This window comes from Podarcis raffonei, chromosome 13, assembly GCF_027172205.1.
Source record: "Podarcis raffonei isolate rPodRaf1 chromosome 13, rPodRaf1.pri, whole genome shotgun sequence".
NCBI lineage: Eukaryota > Metazoa > Chordata > Lepidosauria > Squamata > Lacertidae > Podarcis > Podarcis raffonei.
The window spans coordinates 26069857-26089291 of NC_070614.1; the positions used below are offsets into that span (position 1 = coordinate 26069857).

Below are 19435 nucleotides of genomic sequence, written 5' to 3' on the forward strand. Positions count from 1 at the left end.
AGTCCAGTCCTTCCTCTCTTTTAACCCTTTCAACTCTTCTGCTTTGCGGAGAAGGTGGGTGGACTCCCCCCCCCCGCTCTCAAACAAAGAGCCCTCTAAATGCTGCCTCCCTCCTGGTTGCATAGCAACCCCCTCAATGCCGTCTATCTCCTCCCCCACTCTGCCTGTGATCTTTCTGAGTCTGCTGCTCTATCTGAGTCTGGGAACTCTTGATGAAGGGGGGCTGAACTAACCCACTCCTGCTGTGTCTATGGCTGCAATCCCTCCTCTCCAGAGTCAGACACTTCCCAGGCTTTCGATTCAGCCACGTCTCTGACATATACTTATGTTTGTGTTTGCCTTGTACATTTATGAACATTTATTCTATATCTGAGACCTTCTTATAACAGAAATAAAACTAACTCTCAAAAGATCAGCAAATGATAATTAAACAGAAATTCACTCTCAACAATTACAATAATTATTAAACTATGATTTTAAAAAATAACTGCAAGGCACGGTGCATACAATACCACAATAAATCCCTACTTGAGACCTTTTTTAATCCAGGCAAAAACATTTTCAGTTCCTAAAGCCTTTGATATGTTACCTGAGTTGCTTTTCTTGTACTGGCCTTGCTTCTCATTCTTCTGCTTCTTTAACTATGTTGGTTAAACATATGGCTTCCCCCAAATAATCTTGGGAGCTGTAGTTTGTTAATGGATGCTGAGAGTCGGGAGGCACCTAGTCCTGTCTCCCCCCCCACCCCCACCCCCACCCCCGAGCTACGATTTCTAAAGTGGCTTAACAGTCAGAGGGAATGCTGGGAATTGTAATTCTGGGAAAGGAATAGGAGTCTCCTAACAGATCTCTGTAAAGCTCAAATAGATTTGCTCATCCTTACGAGGCACTAACCTGACCTAGATGGTGCAGGATGGTGCTTTCATGTGCCCTGGGTTTGTCTTTAATCTCGTTTTTTTATTTTTTTTATTTTTGTATTGCTTTATTCTTCTTCTGGAAGTCACTTTGTGGCAGCACCAGGAAAAATAGATAGAGGGGCACAGATGTGGGCAGGGTGCCTTTTTGTCCAGTGTTTGGTTTCTGGAAGAAAGAAAACTCTGGGGACAGAGACAAGTTACTTATTGCAGGGGGTGCTTCCCCTCCTCTGCTGGTCCTTGCGTGCTTTGTGGGCCTTCCTGGGTGAAAAGCAGGGGCTCGTAAGAATATAAATATATATGACACCTGTTCCTCGGAGACCACAGAGAAAGCCATTTTTCACCCTTTGCCAGAGGATGACTTGCAACAATTCATTCTGCAGGTTCTTCTTCTCGAAAAGGGCAAAGATCTCCTTATCACTTGGGCCATCTGCATTCTCTCAGGGCAGCAGGAAACACCTGAGGCTATCAAGGGCCCCCTCACTGAGGCTGTGCTCCAGGCAGGAGAAGGAACAGCAAGTAAAATCTCAGCCTCTGAGCGCAACGCATCATGTGCTCCGTCCTTGCAAGAGTATGAGGGCTGAGCCAAAAAGAAAGAAAAAAAGAAAGGAAGTTCCTATAAATTGCTCTTCGCATAGCATCATTCTAAGCTCCCTTTCACTAGCTGTCATTGTCTGGTTTCGTGGCAAGTTAGCAAAAGGCCATGGACAGAGGTAAGTCCTGTTTCTCTCTCTCTCAACCTCAACTTCAGGGTTCAAATTGAGTCAGAAGCTAGCCTCTGAACCTGTTTCTAGCTCCAAGGCTACTTGGGAACAATCACAATGGCAGTGTGTTTCTGGGCATGTGCAGAGTAGAATTCGCTTGCCATTAAATGATGGCGGCCTTGTGCTCAGACACCCATCTGGGAATGGGGGCAAGGGCTTCCAAGTGGAGGGGGGGTCAGGTTTAAAAGCCCTGCCATCTCTCCTTCCTTGGAAGGTGTGTGTTTCAATGAACACAATGTGCTACTTACTGCCTTGCCTTGGCTCCCAGGACAGCTGTTAAAAGAAGCCCAAATTTCAAATTACAAGACAGAGGAAAGGACCACAATGTGGTGTTTTGATTTATTCATGTTAAAAACCTCTTCTGTTAAAAGTGATAAACTCCACCCCGCTCTCATTTCTAAAGCCAGGGGGTATAGAGGCTCAGACTATCTTTTCTGAACAGGAAGCCCCTAATCTCTAAGGACCTACACACTCAGTGATAAGTGAGGCTTTCTGTGCATGCTCAATGGCACATACTTCTGAATGAGATGCCACTTTGATAGGAAAAATAAACATACATGTATTTTTCCCCAGCAACATTGGTTTGAATGATGTCAGTTCTGTTTTCTGTTGTAAATAATAATAATAATAATAATAATAATATAAATCACAAAGGGGGGAATAAGGAATGAACTGGGCAAACTGCTTTAGATAAGATGATGCAGAGCTCATGCTTGCTTGGAAAGCTGCTTTCGGAACAGCTTTTTGTAGTCCTCTGGGCACAATGCAGTTTTGGACTTCCAAACCTCCTGTCTTATGGTCACAAGCTTTGGCGACCATAGGATAGGTGTCAGCAACTGCTACCCTAGGGCCAACTCTGGCCTTGCAACTGCCATCCTTGAGGCGGAGGGGGAGCAGGGGTTGGGGGAAGCAGCAGCTATGACGGGGGCACACCTGCCAGCAATATAATTTGCCTGGAGTGGTGGTGCAGCCATCGTCTACAACTCCCCCTTCAAAACAGCCATCCAGTGAAACCACTTTTGAACCTTAGAAACCACCTGCTCCCCTCTATGAAAATAAATCCCAAATCACAGCCCTGTTTATCACAGCTAACACATGATCTGTCCTCGTTGCAGCCTTTTCTATAAGCATTTCAGAGTGGGCATGAACAACTTTGCTGAAAGACCACGATATTTCAGCCGTCACTTAAATTTGCAAGGCTGCCTTCTCTTCATGTCCTCTTCTGTGTCGTCCCAGCTGTTTTCTGTGTCACTGGGTGCATTGTGTTTCCCTCCTCTAGATAAAAAGCTGAGAGCGGTCGTCGTTTTGAACTTGCCTCTCCTTTTCCAGGTAAGGAGCTGACCCAAACGGCCGGTGTCCCTTGAGCACTGCTGCTGTGGGGTGGGGTGAAGTCATTTCATACAGAGTCTGTTGCATGTTCCCTTGCTCCACCTTCCCATGTCAGTAAAGGGAAGAAGTTGGGCAATGGGAAGGATTAAAGGTTCAAGGTGCTTGACAAATGGCCACTGGGCAATAGAAATTTGATTTGGCTTGCATTTAAAGGCGAGCCTAGCTGGACCGCATGCTCTGCAGAGACGCATGCACCAAACCACAGCCATCCTTTGAAATCCACACTTCTCAGAATCTTGCCAAACTGTTCTCCAGCCAAGCAATGCGTACAAAAATGCATATACTCAAGTCAAGTGTGCAGGTGGGTGAATACATTACTAAAACATAACCTACAGAGATGAATGATTTTAGGGGGCATTGCAAAAATTAGCAAAACTGCATACCCAAGAATGTGCTCATTAGGAGAAATCTGAGCTAAAACGCTGGTGAATTTTCATGAGGACTATTTTTATTGGTTATAGATTAGTAATTCTTTATTGTAATTGATAAGTGTAAACTGTTTAATTACGATTTGCTGATGTTAAATTTTACTGCTTACTATTGAATTCCAATGGATTATTAAATATCGCTTTATTGGATATAAGTTGTTTATTTTTAAAGTTATTGTGATTTTTTAAATATCGGATCAGATTGTTACTATTAATGTTTGACAATTTATTATTATTATTATTTATATGAGTTGGAAGCTGCCTAGAGTAGCTGGGGCAACTCAGCCAGATGGGTGGGGTATAAATAAATACATTATTATTATTATTATTATTATTATTATTATTATTATTATTACTATTAAGATTGCCAAAATGTAGAGAACTGAAGTTTAGATTGGAAAAATGGGAAATGGAAAAGGGGCAGCTTTTCCCATCCTCCTGGGCAACCATCTCAAGGTGCATTTTATTCCCACCTCTGAAGAAAGGCGTGTTGCTAAGTTGTGAACTGAGGTTGACTCTGGAGCTCCTCTTTCCCCTCATTCTCACTTTCATACAGGCTCTCACTCTCTCTCTCTCTCACACACACACACACACACATTCAAGGGAGAGGGTGGAGGTGTTTGGTGGTGGGCTGCCTCTCTTTCCTTTCTCTTTGGGTGATGCTCCTTCTGCAGGTCCACCCACAGGATGTGGTAGGAGCCCTCGCTCACAAGCCCACCGCAAGGTTTTCTTGCAGGCCTCAGAGCTCGGTGTGTTTTCCCTTTTAAACTTTGTGTGGCCGGTTCGCCTCCCAACCCGCTGTGGTTCTTTCTCTCTGCACCTCTGCCACTCCTCACACCCGCCATGTGTGCAGCACAGGCCCCTTCTCCCTCCCTCATTCACTACAGATCCCGTTCCCCTCTCTTTTGCTCTGCCTCTCCTTGCTATTTTTGCAACAAAACACACCAGCAAAGTCCCCAGCAGTTCCTGTCCATTTCTCCAACCCCCCTTCCCACTGACCCTGTTCCTTCTCCATCTCCATCCTCCCTACCCCTATCCTAAACCAAAACATATCTCAGACTCAGGGCCAGATTTAGGTTTGATGAGGCCCTAAGCTACTGAAGGTAATGTGGTCCTTTATATGCCCAGCTTTCCTTTGTCAACAACAAATTGTCACTGTTTTTTTGTGTTAAATATATGCTACATGGTAATTTATGGACCTAATAGGTACAGTGGTACCTCGGGTTACAGATGCTTCAGGTTACAGATGCTTCAGGTTACAGACTCCACTAACCCAGAAATAGTACCTCGGGTTAAGAACTTTGCTTCAGGATGAGAACAGAAATCATGCAGTGGTGGCACGGCAGCAGCGGGAGGCCCCATTAGCTAAAGTGGTGCTTCAGGTTAAGAACAGTTTCAGGTTAAGAATGGACCTCCAGAACGAATTAAGTTCTTGACCCGAGGTACCACTGTATCTAAAGCCATTTGCACATGTTGCCATGCAACCAATCCATGCAGAATGTAGGCACCCTATGTATAGAAAGGAGCAAATCAGTGATATTTTAGGGAGCAGGCTAGCAGGCAGGGCCCATTACTTACTTTATGTAGGTTTTATTTATTTATTTTTTATCTTATATTTTGGAAATGTGCATCCAGGTGTGTTTATTTCCTTTCATTTTTGGGGGGGGGGGCCCAAGAGAGTGAGGCCCTAAGCTATAGCTTGTTTAGCTTATACGTAAATGCGGCACTGCTCAGACTCAGTCCTGGAATATCATGCCTCTTCCACGTTTGAAAATGGGCAACCCCAGTGTGTTGTTTTCATTGTCTGGACTTTCCAGTGCAAATGTCAGGGAAACACACACCAGCTTCCCATGTGACATAGCAAGGGACTGTAAAGACATGAATCACAGATCACATGCTGTGGTCACCCACAAGTGGCAGAGGGATATGGAATCACCCTTTTCTTAGCGGAGGGGAGCTTTTGACCACAAAACAGGCTTTTAAAACCTGTTCTCTTAAGAGTGCAGACATCATGCCAAAATTAACCCAAGGCATGATGGACACTTACCTAGCTATGGTTTGGTGCGATGTCTGAGCTGATAGACCATGTTTTGTGAGAGGCCAGCTAACCTGAATCAGAAACCATAGTTTGAAGTCCATGAACAGACAATGGCTTGTGCTAATTATGGTTTAGCACGATGACAGAACTCATCATGACCTTCCTTATGGTTACTTCTCTGCTGCCAAAGATTGGTGCACCAAGGGATGGATGGATTTTTGGTTTGGGTTCATGTCAATTTTGCATATGTTTGTTCCTAAGTCTTTCCCACCATTTCCCCACATTAATCTGCACTAAAATTTGTATTGAAATACTGCTTTATGACGAAGTACCTAGCTGATACATATTTTATCTCGCGGTACACCTTTCTTGAGGTATTTTAGTCAGAAATACACATGCTTTTGGGGAGTTGCTTCCCCCTCCCTTAATGCCATGAATTGCATCACAAAATCCCAAGCAATGCAAAATCCAAAGGATAATGAAGCCCTAGTCCACACCTTTAAAAAGTAGAGACATCACCTTGCCACCAAAGGTCCGTATAGTAAAAGCTATGGTTTTCCCAGTAGTGATGTATGGAAGTGAGAGCTGGACCATAAAGAAGGCTGATCGCCAAAGAATTGATGCTTTTGAATTATGGTGCTGGAGGAGATTCTTGAGAGTTCCATGGACTGCAAGAAGATCAAACCTATCCATTCTTAAGGAAATCAGCCCTGAGTGCTCACTGGAAGGACAGATCGTGAAGCTGAGGCTCCAATACTTTGGCCATCTCATGAGAAGAGAAGACTCCCTGGAAAAGACCCTGATGTTGGGAAAGATGGAGGGCACAAGGAGAAGGGGATGACAGAGGACGAGATGGTTGGACAGTGTTCTCGAAGCTACCAGCATGAGTGTGACCAAACTGCGGGAGGCAGTGGAAGACAGGAGTGCCTGGCGTGCTCTGGTCCATGCGCTCACGAAGAGTCGGACACGACTAAATGACTAAACAACAACAACAACAACAATCCACACCTAGGTCTAGGAAGTGAGAATCAGGGCAGTTCAATTCACATAACTTGAATTCCCCAAGCATTCTCAGTTTGCTTTCTTAATTTATTCTTGCATTTCTATCTCACTTTTCCTCATCGCCATTTTATCCTCACAGCAACCCTGTGAGGCAGGGCTAAGAGATGGCAACTGGCCCAAGATGATCATGACGACAATACTTTTCTTTTTTGTACCCCACCTATCTGACTGGGTTGCCCAACTGGACTTCATGTGGCTGAATGGGGATTTGAACCCTGGTCGCCCAGGGTATCAGCCCCATATATGCTACCTTGAGCTTCTTGGAGGAAAGGCGAAATATAAATAAATGAGTATATACCGTACTTTCCCACCAGTAAATATATTCACAGATAGGCACTCCAGACCATATCACTTGCAATGGCGGTTCTGATGCCTCTTCTCCGTTAGATTTAGTCATGCACAATCTTCTCATTCTGAACTTCGCCAGCAGGATCATGTCCCTAGTGCTGTCGGTTCAGCACCATGAGGAATGTAGTGGAGAAAATATTCGTTCCATGTAATGAAACAGGTACTTTTCTCAGGGCAAAAATCGGCAACGGGAAACTAATCTGGACTGCTGTCCAAGACCAGGTATAGATCACATAAACCAGGAATATTGGAAGGGGTGCCCTCCAGATGGGGTTGGACTCCAACTCCCATCAGCCCCAACCAGCAAGGGTGATGGGAGCTGGAGTCCATCAACCTTTGAAAGGGGAATTCCATGCACTAACTTTGCCGTTAGCTTTTTGTTGTGAGTGAAACAGCTGGTGCAGACACACCTTTGTTTTTGAAATATTTCCACCACCATCCCCGGAACATCTTTTGTAATGATGTTTAGCGTGTATGTAGCATTTTCTGAGTGTTTTAAGGTGTTTCACCCACATTATCAATACTGTAATCTCTACACAGCAGCCCTTGGCAGGAGATCAATGTTATTATCTGTATACTGCAGATAAAGAACTGAGAAAGAGTGGCTCATTTAACACCCACACCTGCTGAGCTCATGATAGGGATAAGATCTGAACCAGGAATTACATGATTTCTAGCTCAGTTCCTAAGACACAACCGTGGCCCAGCTACTGCTTGGGGGCAGGTCCTGTTGAATTCAAAAGTAGGCAGCTATAGGATTCTGCTCTATCTCAGTTAACTGTGCCAGTAGCTAAGGAAGCATCCTTCATTTTTATTTTATTTCGTTGGGAAACTTTGGTGTAAGTACTGCACATTACATTGTCCTTATGTGGGGTCAGAAACTCCAAGTTTGAAAAAGAGAACCTCTTCTGCCTATGATGACATCCTCAAAAAGGAATGAACCAATCACACGTGACCCTTCATAAGGCAACACTCACATGTCCTAATCAGAATTTCCTCCTTGGTATCTCACAGGCCCAAATGTGGCAATTTTCGAAAATTTAACCGCTGTCATGAATTATTGTTCCGTCTGAAAATGGCAGACATTCCCTAAAGATAGAGTTGTTGTTTCTCCCCATTGATTTGCATCAGTTGTTTTTTTTCCCAGAAGTTGATAGCCCTGTCATAAACTCATTTTAGTGATCCCCATGTTCCTCTTTTTACTGAGGACAATTCTCTATTCAGCCGTGGAACAGTCTTCCTCGGGAGGTGATGCACTCTCATTCATTGGAAGGTTTTTTGGTTTTGTTTTGTTTTAAATATTTTTATTAGTTTTTTAACATATCATTTTCAACAATTATTAAACATACTTTTATATCTTATTCAATTTTTTTGACTTCCATCAATCACATCTGAAAATTTTCCAATCTTAACTAATATCTCTCTTCTTTCTCTTCTTTGCAATATTTCATACATTCCTCCTTACAAAACTTCTTGTAGTCCTACTAGTGTAATTTTTTTATTACAGTTGCTCTTCAAATAATTCGTATATTTCTTCCAATCTTCTGTGAATCTCTGGTCCCGCAGGTTTCGAATCCTTCCTGTCATTTTGTCCAATTCTGCGTAGTCCATTAATTTCGTCTGCCATTCTTCTTTCGTTGGTATTTCTTCTTCCTTCCATTTCTGGACCAACAATACTCTTGCCCATTCATTCATTGGAGGTTTTTAAAGCAGAGGTGCTTTAGCTGAGATTCCTGAATTTCAGGGGGTTGGACTAGATGACCCTCAGGGTCACTTCCAACTCTATGATTCTATGATTTTATTGGAGAAGGTGCCCAGACAAAGTCAAATTTAAAGGTAAAAAAAAAACTTTAAGAGGCGAGTGCAGGAGGGGGCCCCAGCATTGGCCATCACCTGCGAGCACCAGGGCAGCAAACTGAGCTGGCACAGTGCAGGTAGCTACATCAGAGTGAGTTGTTCTATGGAGAGACATGCACATCTATATGAACACGGCAATAGTTATTTCTGCATTTGCATCTATAAATATAAATTAGCCTGTGCATTTTGTTTGCACGTCTGTGTCAACAGCGCATTTCTAGGCAATACATTTCCTCTTTTTCTGGCAATGTAATTTTTGCTTGGCTATACAATTCCTGGAAAGCTTAGTTTCTGTAAGCATATGCCTGTTAGGTGGCAGGCATTTTCTGCAAAATAAAAATGCTTTCAAACGTCACATACTGAAAATTCCCTTTACGTAGAAGTCATCCCGTCTTGGTGGGTGGGAGAAAAAATGGTTCTACAGAAGTGGTTCCCAGCTGGTGGCTCACAGACTCCAGGGAGTCGGTGTAACCCACCCAGGGGATCTGTGGCGCCATTTGCACAACAAAAACTACTAGAGAGATATCATAGTTTTCAAAAATAGGGGGTCCATGTAGCTTGGCTTTTGCAAAACAAGGGGGTCTGCAGTACTTAGCTGATGGAGAACCAGTGTGCTACAGTGTCAATCAGAGAGAAAGGGACCTGAAGGTCAAACCGGGTGTGACGTTATTCACGTCTTCAGTCCTTACACAGCAGGTTTGTTAAATAATTAGCCACTATGGTGGGGCTCATACTGGGAAGCTGATGGGGAGCAGGGGCGTTTTAACCCTTTTGCCTTTCAAACCAAATCTGGATTGGGGCCAAGCGCTGAAATTTGAAAGGAAGTGTGCACAGGAAGCCAAACAGATGTCTTATAAGCCTGCCCCCAAAACACAGAACCCACTTCTGTTCTCCCAACACACACACACACACACCAGTGCCCCTGTGGAGTGTTCTTCTTGAGACCACACAATTTACCCTCTTCTCTAATACTCTTTCCACTTGGGGCTGCAGGGATGAGCAACAGAGAGAGTAGCTCTTATTTGCTCCAATCTCAGTCCTGTATTTTTTATCTACATCGCAGATAGTCAGCAGGGCAACGGCTGTCCTCATTGCTGAGTGTTTCAGTCCATCTCGCTTATTAAGTAGCACACTGGTGACTTGCATTGGAAGAAAAGCTTCCATTGGTACACATTTGAACCTTTCCAACTTGGGTGGCTTTACAAAGAGGATTAATCAAACTCTTGGCTGTGAATGGCTAGCTATGATGGCATTGGGGCATGAACCCTCCTATCTCTGTGACACCTCCCTCCCCAATCTGGAGAACCCCTGAACTCATGGTCCCCCGTCCCCATCCCTATTTGCTTTCTAAACTGTCTTTAATGCAGTTACTAATTGTGTGAATGGCTGCTCATCTAATGTGGAACCTAGAGACTTAAAAGTGGACATCCACTCATCCCAGGAAATCCTTGGAACTGTAGTCTGTGTGTGTGGCTAGATAGCTCTGAGAGCACCCTCATCTAGCAATGACCTCCAGGACACCTTCATAGGATCATAGAATTGTAGAGTTGGAAGGTACCCCGAGGGACATCTAGTCCAACCCCCAACAATGCAGGAATCTCAACTGAAGTATCCATGACAGATGGCCATCCAACCTCTGCTTAAAAACTTCCCAGGAAGGTGAGTCCACAACCTCCTGAGGGATACTGTTCCACTGTCGAACAGGTCATACTGTCAGAAAGTTCTTTCTGGTGCTTAGTCGAAATCTCCTTTCTTGTAACTTGAAGCCATTGGTTTGAGTCCTACCCTCCAGAGCAGGAGAAAACAACCTTGCTCTATCCCCCATGTGACAGCCCTTTAGATATTTGGAGAGGGCTATCATATCTCCTCCCAGTCTCCTCTTTTCCAGGCTAAACATACCCAGCTGCCTCAACCATTCCTCATAAGGCTTGGTTTCCAGTCCCTTGGTCATCTTGGTCACCCTCCTCTGCACACATTCCAGCTTCTTAAATTGTAGCACCTAGAACTGGACACAGTACTGCAAGTGCGGTCTGACCAAGGCAGAATAGAGCGGTACTATTACTTCCCTTGACCAGGACACTATACTTCTGTTGATGCAACCTAGAATATTATTAGCATTTTTGTTGCTGCTGCATCACACAATTGACCTACTTGTGATCTACTAAGACCACTAGATCCTTTTGAGAAACCATGATAGTTAAACTGTGAATCAAACAATTATACCTAGATATAATTCCTCGATGAATGTGCCCCCTGATCTGAAGATTGCTTCCTGGGGTTTTTTGGGAGGGGGTCACTTGGCAAATGCTGCAGAGATGTTATCCCCTCCAATGTGCAAGTTGTAACTGATTCTTTTATCTGCCTCCTAGCTCTGCATGAGCCAGACTGTGACAGCTGAATACGACTACAATAGCAACTTCACGATTGACTACGATGCGTATGCAGACATCTGCAAGAAGGATGAGATCCGGCGATTCCGTGCAGTTTTTTTACCCGTTGTATATTCCCTTGTGTGTTTTGTGGGGCTGGCAGGCAACTGCCTGGTCATGGTGACGTACATCTACTTCAAGAGGCTCAAGACGATGACAGATATCTACCTTCTCAACCTCGCCATAGCGGACATCCTCTTCCTGCTGACTCTCCCCTTCTGGGCCTTCAGCGCAGCAAAGTATTGGGTCTTTAAGGAGTTTGGTTGCAAAGCCATCCATTGCATCTGCCAGATGAGCTTCTTTAGCGGAATGTTGCTGCTGCTCTCCATCAGCATCGACAGGTATTTTGCCATTGTCCAGGCCCCCTCAGCCCACCGCCTTCGGTCCCAGAGAGTTTTCGCCAGCAAGGTCACCTGCCTCTCCATTTGGATACTAGCTTTCGTCCTCTCCATCCCTGAGCTGGTCCACAGGGGCATCTATGAGTCTGACCAACAGAAGCCACGCTGCAGCATCCTAGCGTACAACTTGCTGGCCTTCAGCACCGGCATCAGGATTTGCCAGATGCTCTTTGGCTTCCTGATGCCTCTCCTAGTGATGACGTTCTGCTACTGTGTCATCATCAGGACCTTGTTCCAAGCCCGTAGCTTCGAGAAGAACCGGGCAATCAAGGTCCTCATCGCCGTGATGGTGGTCTTTGTCCTCTTCCAGCTGCCCTACAACGGCGTCGTACTAGCTGAGACCATCTCGGCCTTCAACCACACCAATGGCGAATGCGAAGTCATCAAGCGCATGGATGTGGCCAATGATGTGACGTACGGCCTGGCATGCTTCCGCTGCTGCCTCAACCCCTTCCTGTATGCCTTCATAGGTGTCAAGTTCCGCAATGACTTGCTCCGGCTCCTCAAGAACCTGGGCTGCATTAGCCAAGCGCAGCTCTGGCAGTGGTCAACATACCGGGAGAACACAAGGTGCTCCATTGCCACGGAAACTGACACCACCACCACTTTCTACCCCTGAAAGGCCCCACGGACTGCCAGTCAACTTGGTGTCACAACAGCAGCCTTTTCCATTGGTCAGCGTGAGAGATTGACACTTGGAACCTTTGAATCTCACCCAATGGGTATGTTTCCAAGTTGCCTGAAGGGACCAATGGACCCCCCCCCTCCAACTCGCATAATTCAGACTGTTGTATAGAGTAAAGAGATGTGGACTGCAGAAAAGTTGCTCACGGATCTCAAGGAAGTGAGCTGATGGTGGGGACAAAACTCTGCCTATGAAATAGAAGAGTGAGCCTAAATCAGGGTTTCCCAAACGTGGGTTTTCACCTGGTTTTTCTCACTACAATACCCATCACCCCCTGACCACTGGTCCTGCTAGCTAGGGATGATGGGAGTTGCAGTCCAAAAGCAGCTGGAGGGCCACGTTTGGGAAACCCTGGCCTAAATGAATGTAAGAAAAGTTGTGTTGGATCAGGCCAAAGGCCCATCTATCTAGTCCAGCATTACTGTTCTCACAGTGGCCAGGTACCTATCTGCCTTCTCACACAGGACTTGGTCTCTAGGCCTCTCCCTAGCTTTGTCTGTGGGACTCTCTGTCGTTTCTCAGTGGTGAGGTAAACACATTCTGCAGCTGCTCAGGGGCCCATTTAATCTACTCTTACTGAATATTATCATGTGTTTTCTAGCAGATTGCTGTGAACACAGCTATCCCCGGGGGTTTGCCTTAACGCAATACCTGTCCAGAGTCTCAGACTTGTCAGAGGAATGTTAATAGCTCGTGATGTTCAGGAAATGGTCTCTCAGCAGGAGCCAAATGTTAGAAGATGGCTTCTTGAGACACGAATATGTTCTAAATAGGAGAAACCCAGGAGAGATTGGGTGATGCAGCATACCTTCCTTATTCCCTCAAGTTATGGAAGGTCTGTGTTGGGGAGAGAAGCCACAGTAAGTGATTTGGACTCAGAAGAGATCTTTGAACTCAGGAAAGTACTACCATATTTTGAGGGCTGCCTCTCTAGCAGTCAATGTGGGACGGTAGCATTTGCTGCTTGTAAGAAGGTTAAGCTGTGCCTCCACCTGTGTTCAACTTGTACATTTATAAATAAACTCAAAATATTAACAGACACACCATAAGCCTCTGGTCATCTCTCCCTTCAAGAGGAACCAAGTGCTGCCCTTGGACCTTCTCCTCTCTTACTATTATTATTGATCGTCGTCGTCACTGAGTTATTAATTGCCTTCTAAACCACTGCTTCTTGGCAATTTGCATATAAGAGAATTCGAAGCTGTTAAAACCACAAAAGGTACATTTAAAACATGACTGGAAGCCTGACAAGCTCATGGAAAACCCACATTGGTCCAGCTGGGGAAAGCCTGTTGGAACGGGGGGGGGGGGATGTCTTTAATTGTTTCCAGGAAATGCAGTTATTGGCCACCTGTCCCTGGGCGCCAGGAAGGCTTCCATAGAACAGGGGCAGCCACACTAAAAGCCCTGCTCTGAGTTACTGTGGGATGCAGCTTATGAGATCTTTGAAACTCGCAAGAGAAACTCATCCACCAACCTCCAGGTGTGTAGGGGTGTGGGGGATGCAGGGAAGTGAGGAGTCCTGGGCTTTCAACACTGAAGCCTTTGGGGATAACATATCACCACAAGTGAGACATCCCCAGGGCCGGATTTATGTATAAGCTAAACAAGCTATAGCTTAAGGCTCTTGGGGCTCCCAAAAAAAATTAAAGGAAAAAAACTGGATGTACATTTCCAAAATATAAGATAAAAAACAAATAAAAATACAACCTACATACAGCAACAGTGTTTTGTGTTGTGTAGGCTCCTATGATGTAAGTCATGGGCCCCACCTGCTAGCCTGCTCCCTAAAATATCACTGGTTTGCTCCTTTCTCTATATTGGGTGCCTACATTCTGCATGGACTGGATGCATTGCAACATGTGCAAATGGCTTTAGATACCTATTAGGTCCATAAATTACCATATAGCAGATATTCAACACACAAAAAACAGTGACAATTCATTGTTGACAAAGGACAGCTGGACATATAAAGGGCCCCATTACCGTCAGTAGCTTAGGGCCTCATCAAACCTAAATCCGGCCCTGGGCATCCCACACCAGAGATGTTCTTCCAGTGCAAAACTTAACTGCCCACCTCAGGAATGGGGAACTCTCTGTAGTTTGCTGGATTGCCATTAGCCACAATGGCAGGGGCTGAGGAGAGCTGTAGTGCAAGGGTCCCCTCTGGCCATCCTTTTCATCATGCATTCATGACGATTTCTACTTGGGATGTTATTGGGGCAGTTACAACCGATCCTCCTTTCAATGCTATCTGCAACTGCAAAAAGGGAAGGAGCAGATAGACTGCTTCTTTTCCAATCAGTGCATGCCCATAACTTTTTTTTTTCTACCACAAATGTCCCGAGGGTGGTGTTCTGCCCAGACACTGAGATCCAGCTCTGAGGGCCTTCTGGCAGTTCCCTCACTGTGAAAAGCAAAGTTACAGGGAACCAGGCAGAGGGCCTTCTGGATAGTGGCACCCACCCTGTGGAATGCCTTCCCATCAGATGTCAAGGAAATAAACAACTATTTGACTTTTAGAAGTCATCTGAAGGCAGCCCTGTTTAGCGAAGTTTTTAATGTTTGATATTTTATTATCTTGTTGGAAATCGCCCAGAGTGGCTAGGGAGGCCCGGCCAGGGCTATAAGTAGTAATTATTATTATTATTATTATTATTATTATTATTATTATTATTATTAGTTGCCCCACACTAGGGGAGCATTGCCGAGCAACTAATAAAGCAGAATGATGTGTGGATGGTCCCGTATAAATCCGCCACTAATGCACTATTATTGTGCCCAGGCCATGTTGCAGAGTACACTTATGAAAGAAAGAGATCCCAAAATGTCTGGAGGAAACTGCCTAGACTAACCTCCATTCCAGAGAAGGTGAAGTAAATGCACAACAGGTGTGAAACTCTGGCCCTTGCGAACGAGGTGGGATCTTCTACCAGAACAGCAGTGCATGTGCTCTGAGCATCCTTTCACACAGGTGCATTGATTATTCAAGGGAAGCTGAAGTGAAACTGTTTCTGAAACTGCGATCGAGATGTGGGGTTTCCCCACATGCATACTTCTCATTTTGTTCGCTTATGCCACCCCCAAACATCAGGGAAATGGAATCCGAAAACAGGAGGCCGGTGAAAAATGTTAGGTGGTTTCACTGCAAAAGCAATGAAGTCTCTCGTTTCCAGAAGCTGGTTAGTAAGATAATGGAAAATGGGGGTGGGGTGGGGAATGAGGGACTGAAAAATCAGCAAGCCCTTTATATAAAATAATGTGAATGACACTTGACTTCAAGCAACGGCCAAGCAGAGCAGTCATTCACACGCACACACGCACACAAACACAGGGAGAGAGAGAGAGAAAGGGGGTGCAGACTTGCATAAAACATGTGTGCATTAATTAGTATGCCTCCTGATGTATGTTGTGCTCTAGGAGGCTTAGTATGGTCAGAATCGAGTATACACTTCCAGAATTGACGCCGAATACAGTGGTACCTTGGGTTAAGTACTTAATTCGTTCCGGAGGTCCGTTCTTAACCTGAAACTGTTCTTAACCTGAAGCACCACTTTAGCTAGTGGGGGCTCCAGCTGCCACTGTGCCGCCAGAGCACGATTTCTGTTCTCATCCTGAAGCAAAGTTCTCATCCAGAAGCGGCTTAGTCATGCTGGCCACATGACTCGGAAGCTGTCTGCGGACAAATGCCGGCTCCCTCGGCCCATAGAGCGAGATGAGCGCCGCAACCCCAGAGTCGGTCACGACTGGACCTAATGGTCAGGGGTACCTTTACCTTTAACTTTTACCCATGTACTATCTGAAACCAAGGGGACACATTGGTTGCCAGATGTGAAATATATTGGCCTTATGTCCAGCTCTCCTACCCCTCTATAGACTTTTCCTCTAAAAACAGAGAAGGCGAGAAACTTGCTTTCAAAGTGAAATTTGCAATTCTCAAAATCTCACCTCCCCTATCAGCTTGGTCTGCTTGCATTTCATGCCTGAGCATAGAACATGCACTTTGATTATCTCCCACGCTTTGCGCCTAGATCGCGCCAAGTGAACGGTGGAGATTAAAAGGGGCCTCGAGTTTTCCTACCCTTGCTTTCTGCCAACAGAAGCTGGCGAGCAGTAAAGATAACAAACAACCTTGCGGTGCCTTAACAGACTTAACAGATTTATTGTGGCACAAGCTTTCGCAGAATGAGATTTGGCTAGATGCTATCGGCAAGAGAGTGATGATGGAGGAGAAATCTGAATGAATCTGACCGAAAACAGGAGAGAGTTCGTTCTGCAGCTGCTCCACGGTGGTTGTGGTGGCAACGACAAAGAGATTCTACTTTGCACTCACCACTGTTGCACTTGTGCAGGGCTGTCCAGCAGAACTGTTCTGAGTTTTACAACTTGTCGCTCAGTGGGTTCTGGGTGATCCCTCAATGACCCACGTTTGCAAGTTGTTTTGCACGCAAAGTTGCTCATGGATGGTGATTTCCACAAAGTATTTGATGAAAGTGTTTCTACCCAGGATGTGGATAGAATTCTTGAAAGTACCGTATTTTTCGCTCTATAAGACACACTTTTTCCCTCCTAAAAAGTAAGGGGAAATGTGTGTGCGTCTTATGGAGCGAATGCAGGCAGCGCGGCTAAGCCAGAAGCCAGAACAGGGAGAGGGAGTGCTGTGCAGCGCTCCGTCTCGCTGTTCTAGCTTCAGGGTTAGCTGCACAAAGCCTCCGCAGGGCAGAGGGGTGCCTTCATCCTGCTGCCCTCCGGAGGCTTCACAGGCTGTCTCAGAAGTCTCTGCAGGGCAGCGGGGATGAAGGCTCCCCATGCCCTGCGGAGGCTTCGCACAAAGCTAGAACACCTAGAGGGAGCGCTTATTCTAGCTTTTGAATGGCCCCGCAAAGCCTCCGCAGGGCATGGGGATGAAGGCTCCCCGTGCCCTGCGGAGGCTTTGCGCAAAGCTAGACCAGCTATCCCAGCAGCTATCCCAGAAGCCAGAACAGCAAGAGGCTATCCCAAAAGCCAGATCTCTCTTGCTGTTCTGGCTTCTGGGATTCAGAATTTTTTTTTCTTGTTTCCTCCCCCCCAAACTAGGTGCATCCTATCATCTGGTGCATCCTATAGAGCGAAAAATACGGTATATGACTGGTCACTTGTATGCTCACATTTATTTCTTGGACTGGATGATCAAAAAGATCAAGGTTGGGTTGCTTGAATAGATAAGGCAGGAAATTTCTTGTTTTCTTCAGAAAGAGGGCTTGGCTCCAGCAATTCCAAAGGAAGCAATAGTCAGAGTTGGGTTGCCTGATTAAATAGGGAAGGTATTTTAATGTAGGTGGGGGTTTGTTTTTTTGCAGAAAGAGGGCCTGGCACCAACCAGAAGGAAGCATTAGTCAGTAGTGCTGAACCAAGTATTTGGAATTCTGAAAGTTCAGTCTGAATTCGGAGTGCATTAAAAAGGGGACATGAAATCGTACCCCCTCTGTCAGATTTCAGCAGATTTTGAGAGTAGGGTGCAAAGCTCCCTGGTGCTCCCTTAGTTCCTGTTGGGGGTACATTTGAACCCCCAGAATGGTGCTGTGTAACAATGTGTCAAGGGCCACTGGCAGCTGTCCTGGGTGGCCACTATTTTTCCCCAGAGTGCCCTGCAGAATGATGCTTTCTTCGGATGCAATCTCAGTGCAAGTCATTACAGAGATTTAAATGCGGCAGCCAGAAGGGAGAATCCAAGAGGATCCTTGATGCATTTTGCCCCTTGACGCTCAACAAATAGCTGTCATGGTTGTCATGATCTGTAAGTGGATCTATAAAAATGTGGGGTGGGAGAGGGTTTTTTTGTTTTTGTTTTTGTTTTGCAGTGAGACCATTATGAAGAAAAAGTCCCTACTGAGTTAGATCATCTGCAGCTGGCACCCAGCACCCAGCTCCATCCCTACCATTAGGCAAAGAGGGAACTGCCTTGGCAAAAGAAGGAGGCTGCAGGAGCCTAGATGTTCTTCCTGAAGCCCTCTGGTCATGACTTTCTGCTGGAAGGCAGCGTTTTGTGTGCTACATGGCCTGCCTTGCACCCCGATAACTAGCCCGTTGCCCTCCTATGCATCACCCCCTTGCCAGTAGCAAACTAAGATTCCAGTGCCAGTCCAGTCAACTTCTGTTGAATGGGAGGGCACCATTTTGTCCTCTTTAGATAGCAAAATATATTGAACCAGCCCTGCAAACAGTCACCTTTGGGCAATGTGCTTGAATGCGGTGGTGTCTCAGTTCCGTGCTTTTCTGGATATGACTGATCAGATGCGTTTCAATCCGATTCCCAGCCTGGTTTTGTATAGAATCATAGAATTGTAGGGTTGGAAGTGACCATGCGGGATCACCAAGTCCAACCCCCTGCAATGCAGGAATCTTTTGCCAAGTCTGGGGCTCGAACCCACAACTGAGATTTAAGAGCCTCATACTTTACCGACTGAGCTATCCCACATTTCTTTTAAGTCCATTGTATTCTTCTTTTTGGGACGTGGGTGGCACTGTGGGTTAAACCACAGAGCCTAAGACTTGCCGATCAGAAGGTTGGCGATTCGAATCCCCGTGACGGGGTAAGCTCTCGTTGCTCGGTCCCTGCTCCTGCCAACCTAGCAGTTCGAAAGCACGTCAAAGTGCAAGTAGATAAATAGGTATTGATCCGGTGGGAAGGTAAACGGCGTTTCTGAGCGCTGCTCTGGTTCGCCAGATGTGGCTTAGTCATGCTGGCCACATGACCCGGAAGCTGTATGCCGGCTCCCTCGGCCAATAAAGCAAGATGAGCGCTGCAACCCCAGAGTTGGCCACAACTGGAACTAATGGTCAGGGGTCCCTTTACGTTTACCTTTAGTCTTCTTTTTAACTATGCTTCTGGTTGCTGGCCACGTTGATCATCTCTCTGTGGGTGGAAAGGCAGAATAGAAAGATGTCTACAAAGCTAAAAGTATTTCATACTGTTATATTCATTTGGAATATCAAGCTTGAAGTATATCAAACAGCAGAGGGCAATATAACAACATCTGGCTTTCTGCAGTTTGAATTTCCTGCTTCCGTAGACAGAGATGGGCATGTTACTCTTGTTTCAACTGCGCATAGAAATTCTTCATTAATAAGCGTTGACTGGAAA

The 19435-nt window shown here is 45.6% G+C and overlaps 1 protein-coding gene across 2 annotated transcripts; it reads left to right on the plus strand.

Moving 5' to 3' along the window:
* The first annotated feature begins 1146 nt into the window (after positions 1 to 1146).
* CCR7 (C-C motif chemokine receptor 7) lies at positions 1147 to 12389 on the plus strand. Of its 2 annotated transcripts, XM_053362587.1 has the most exons (3): positions 1147 to 1627; positions 2958 to 3007; positions 11170 to 12389. In XM_053362587.1, the coding sequence occupies exons 1-3, from the start codon at positions 1618 to 1620 to the stop codon at positions 12244 to 12246; spliced, it is 1137 nt and encodes a 378-aa protein (XP_053218562.1). In that variant the 5' UTR covers positions 1147 to 1617; the 3' UTR covers positions 12247 to 12389. The 2 variants fall into 2 exon arrangements, with proteins under 2 accessions (XP_053218562.1, XP_053218561.1); XM_053362586.1 differs by lacking the exon at positions 1147 to 1627 and having other exon boundaries at positions 2625 to 3007.
* Positions 12390 to 19435: the final 7046 nt, after the last annotated feature.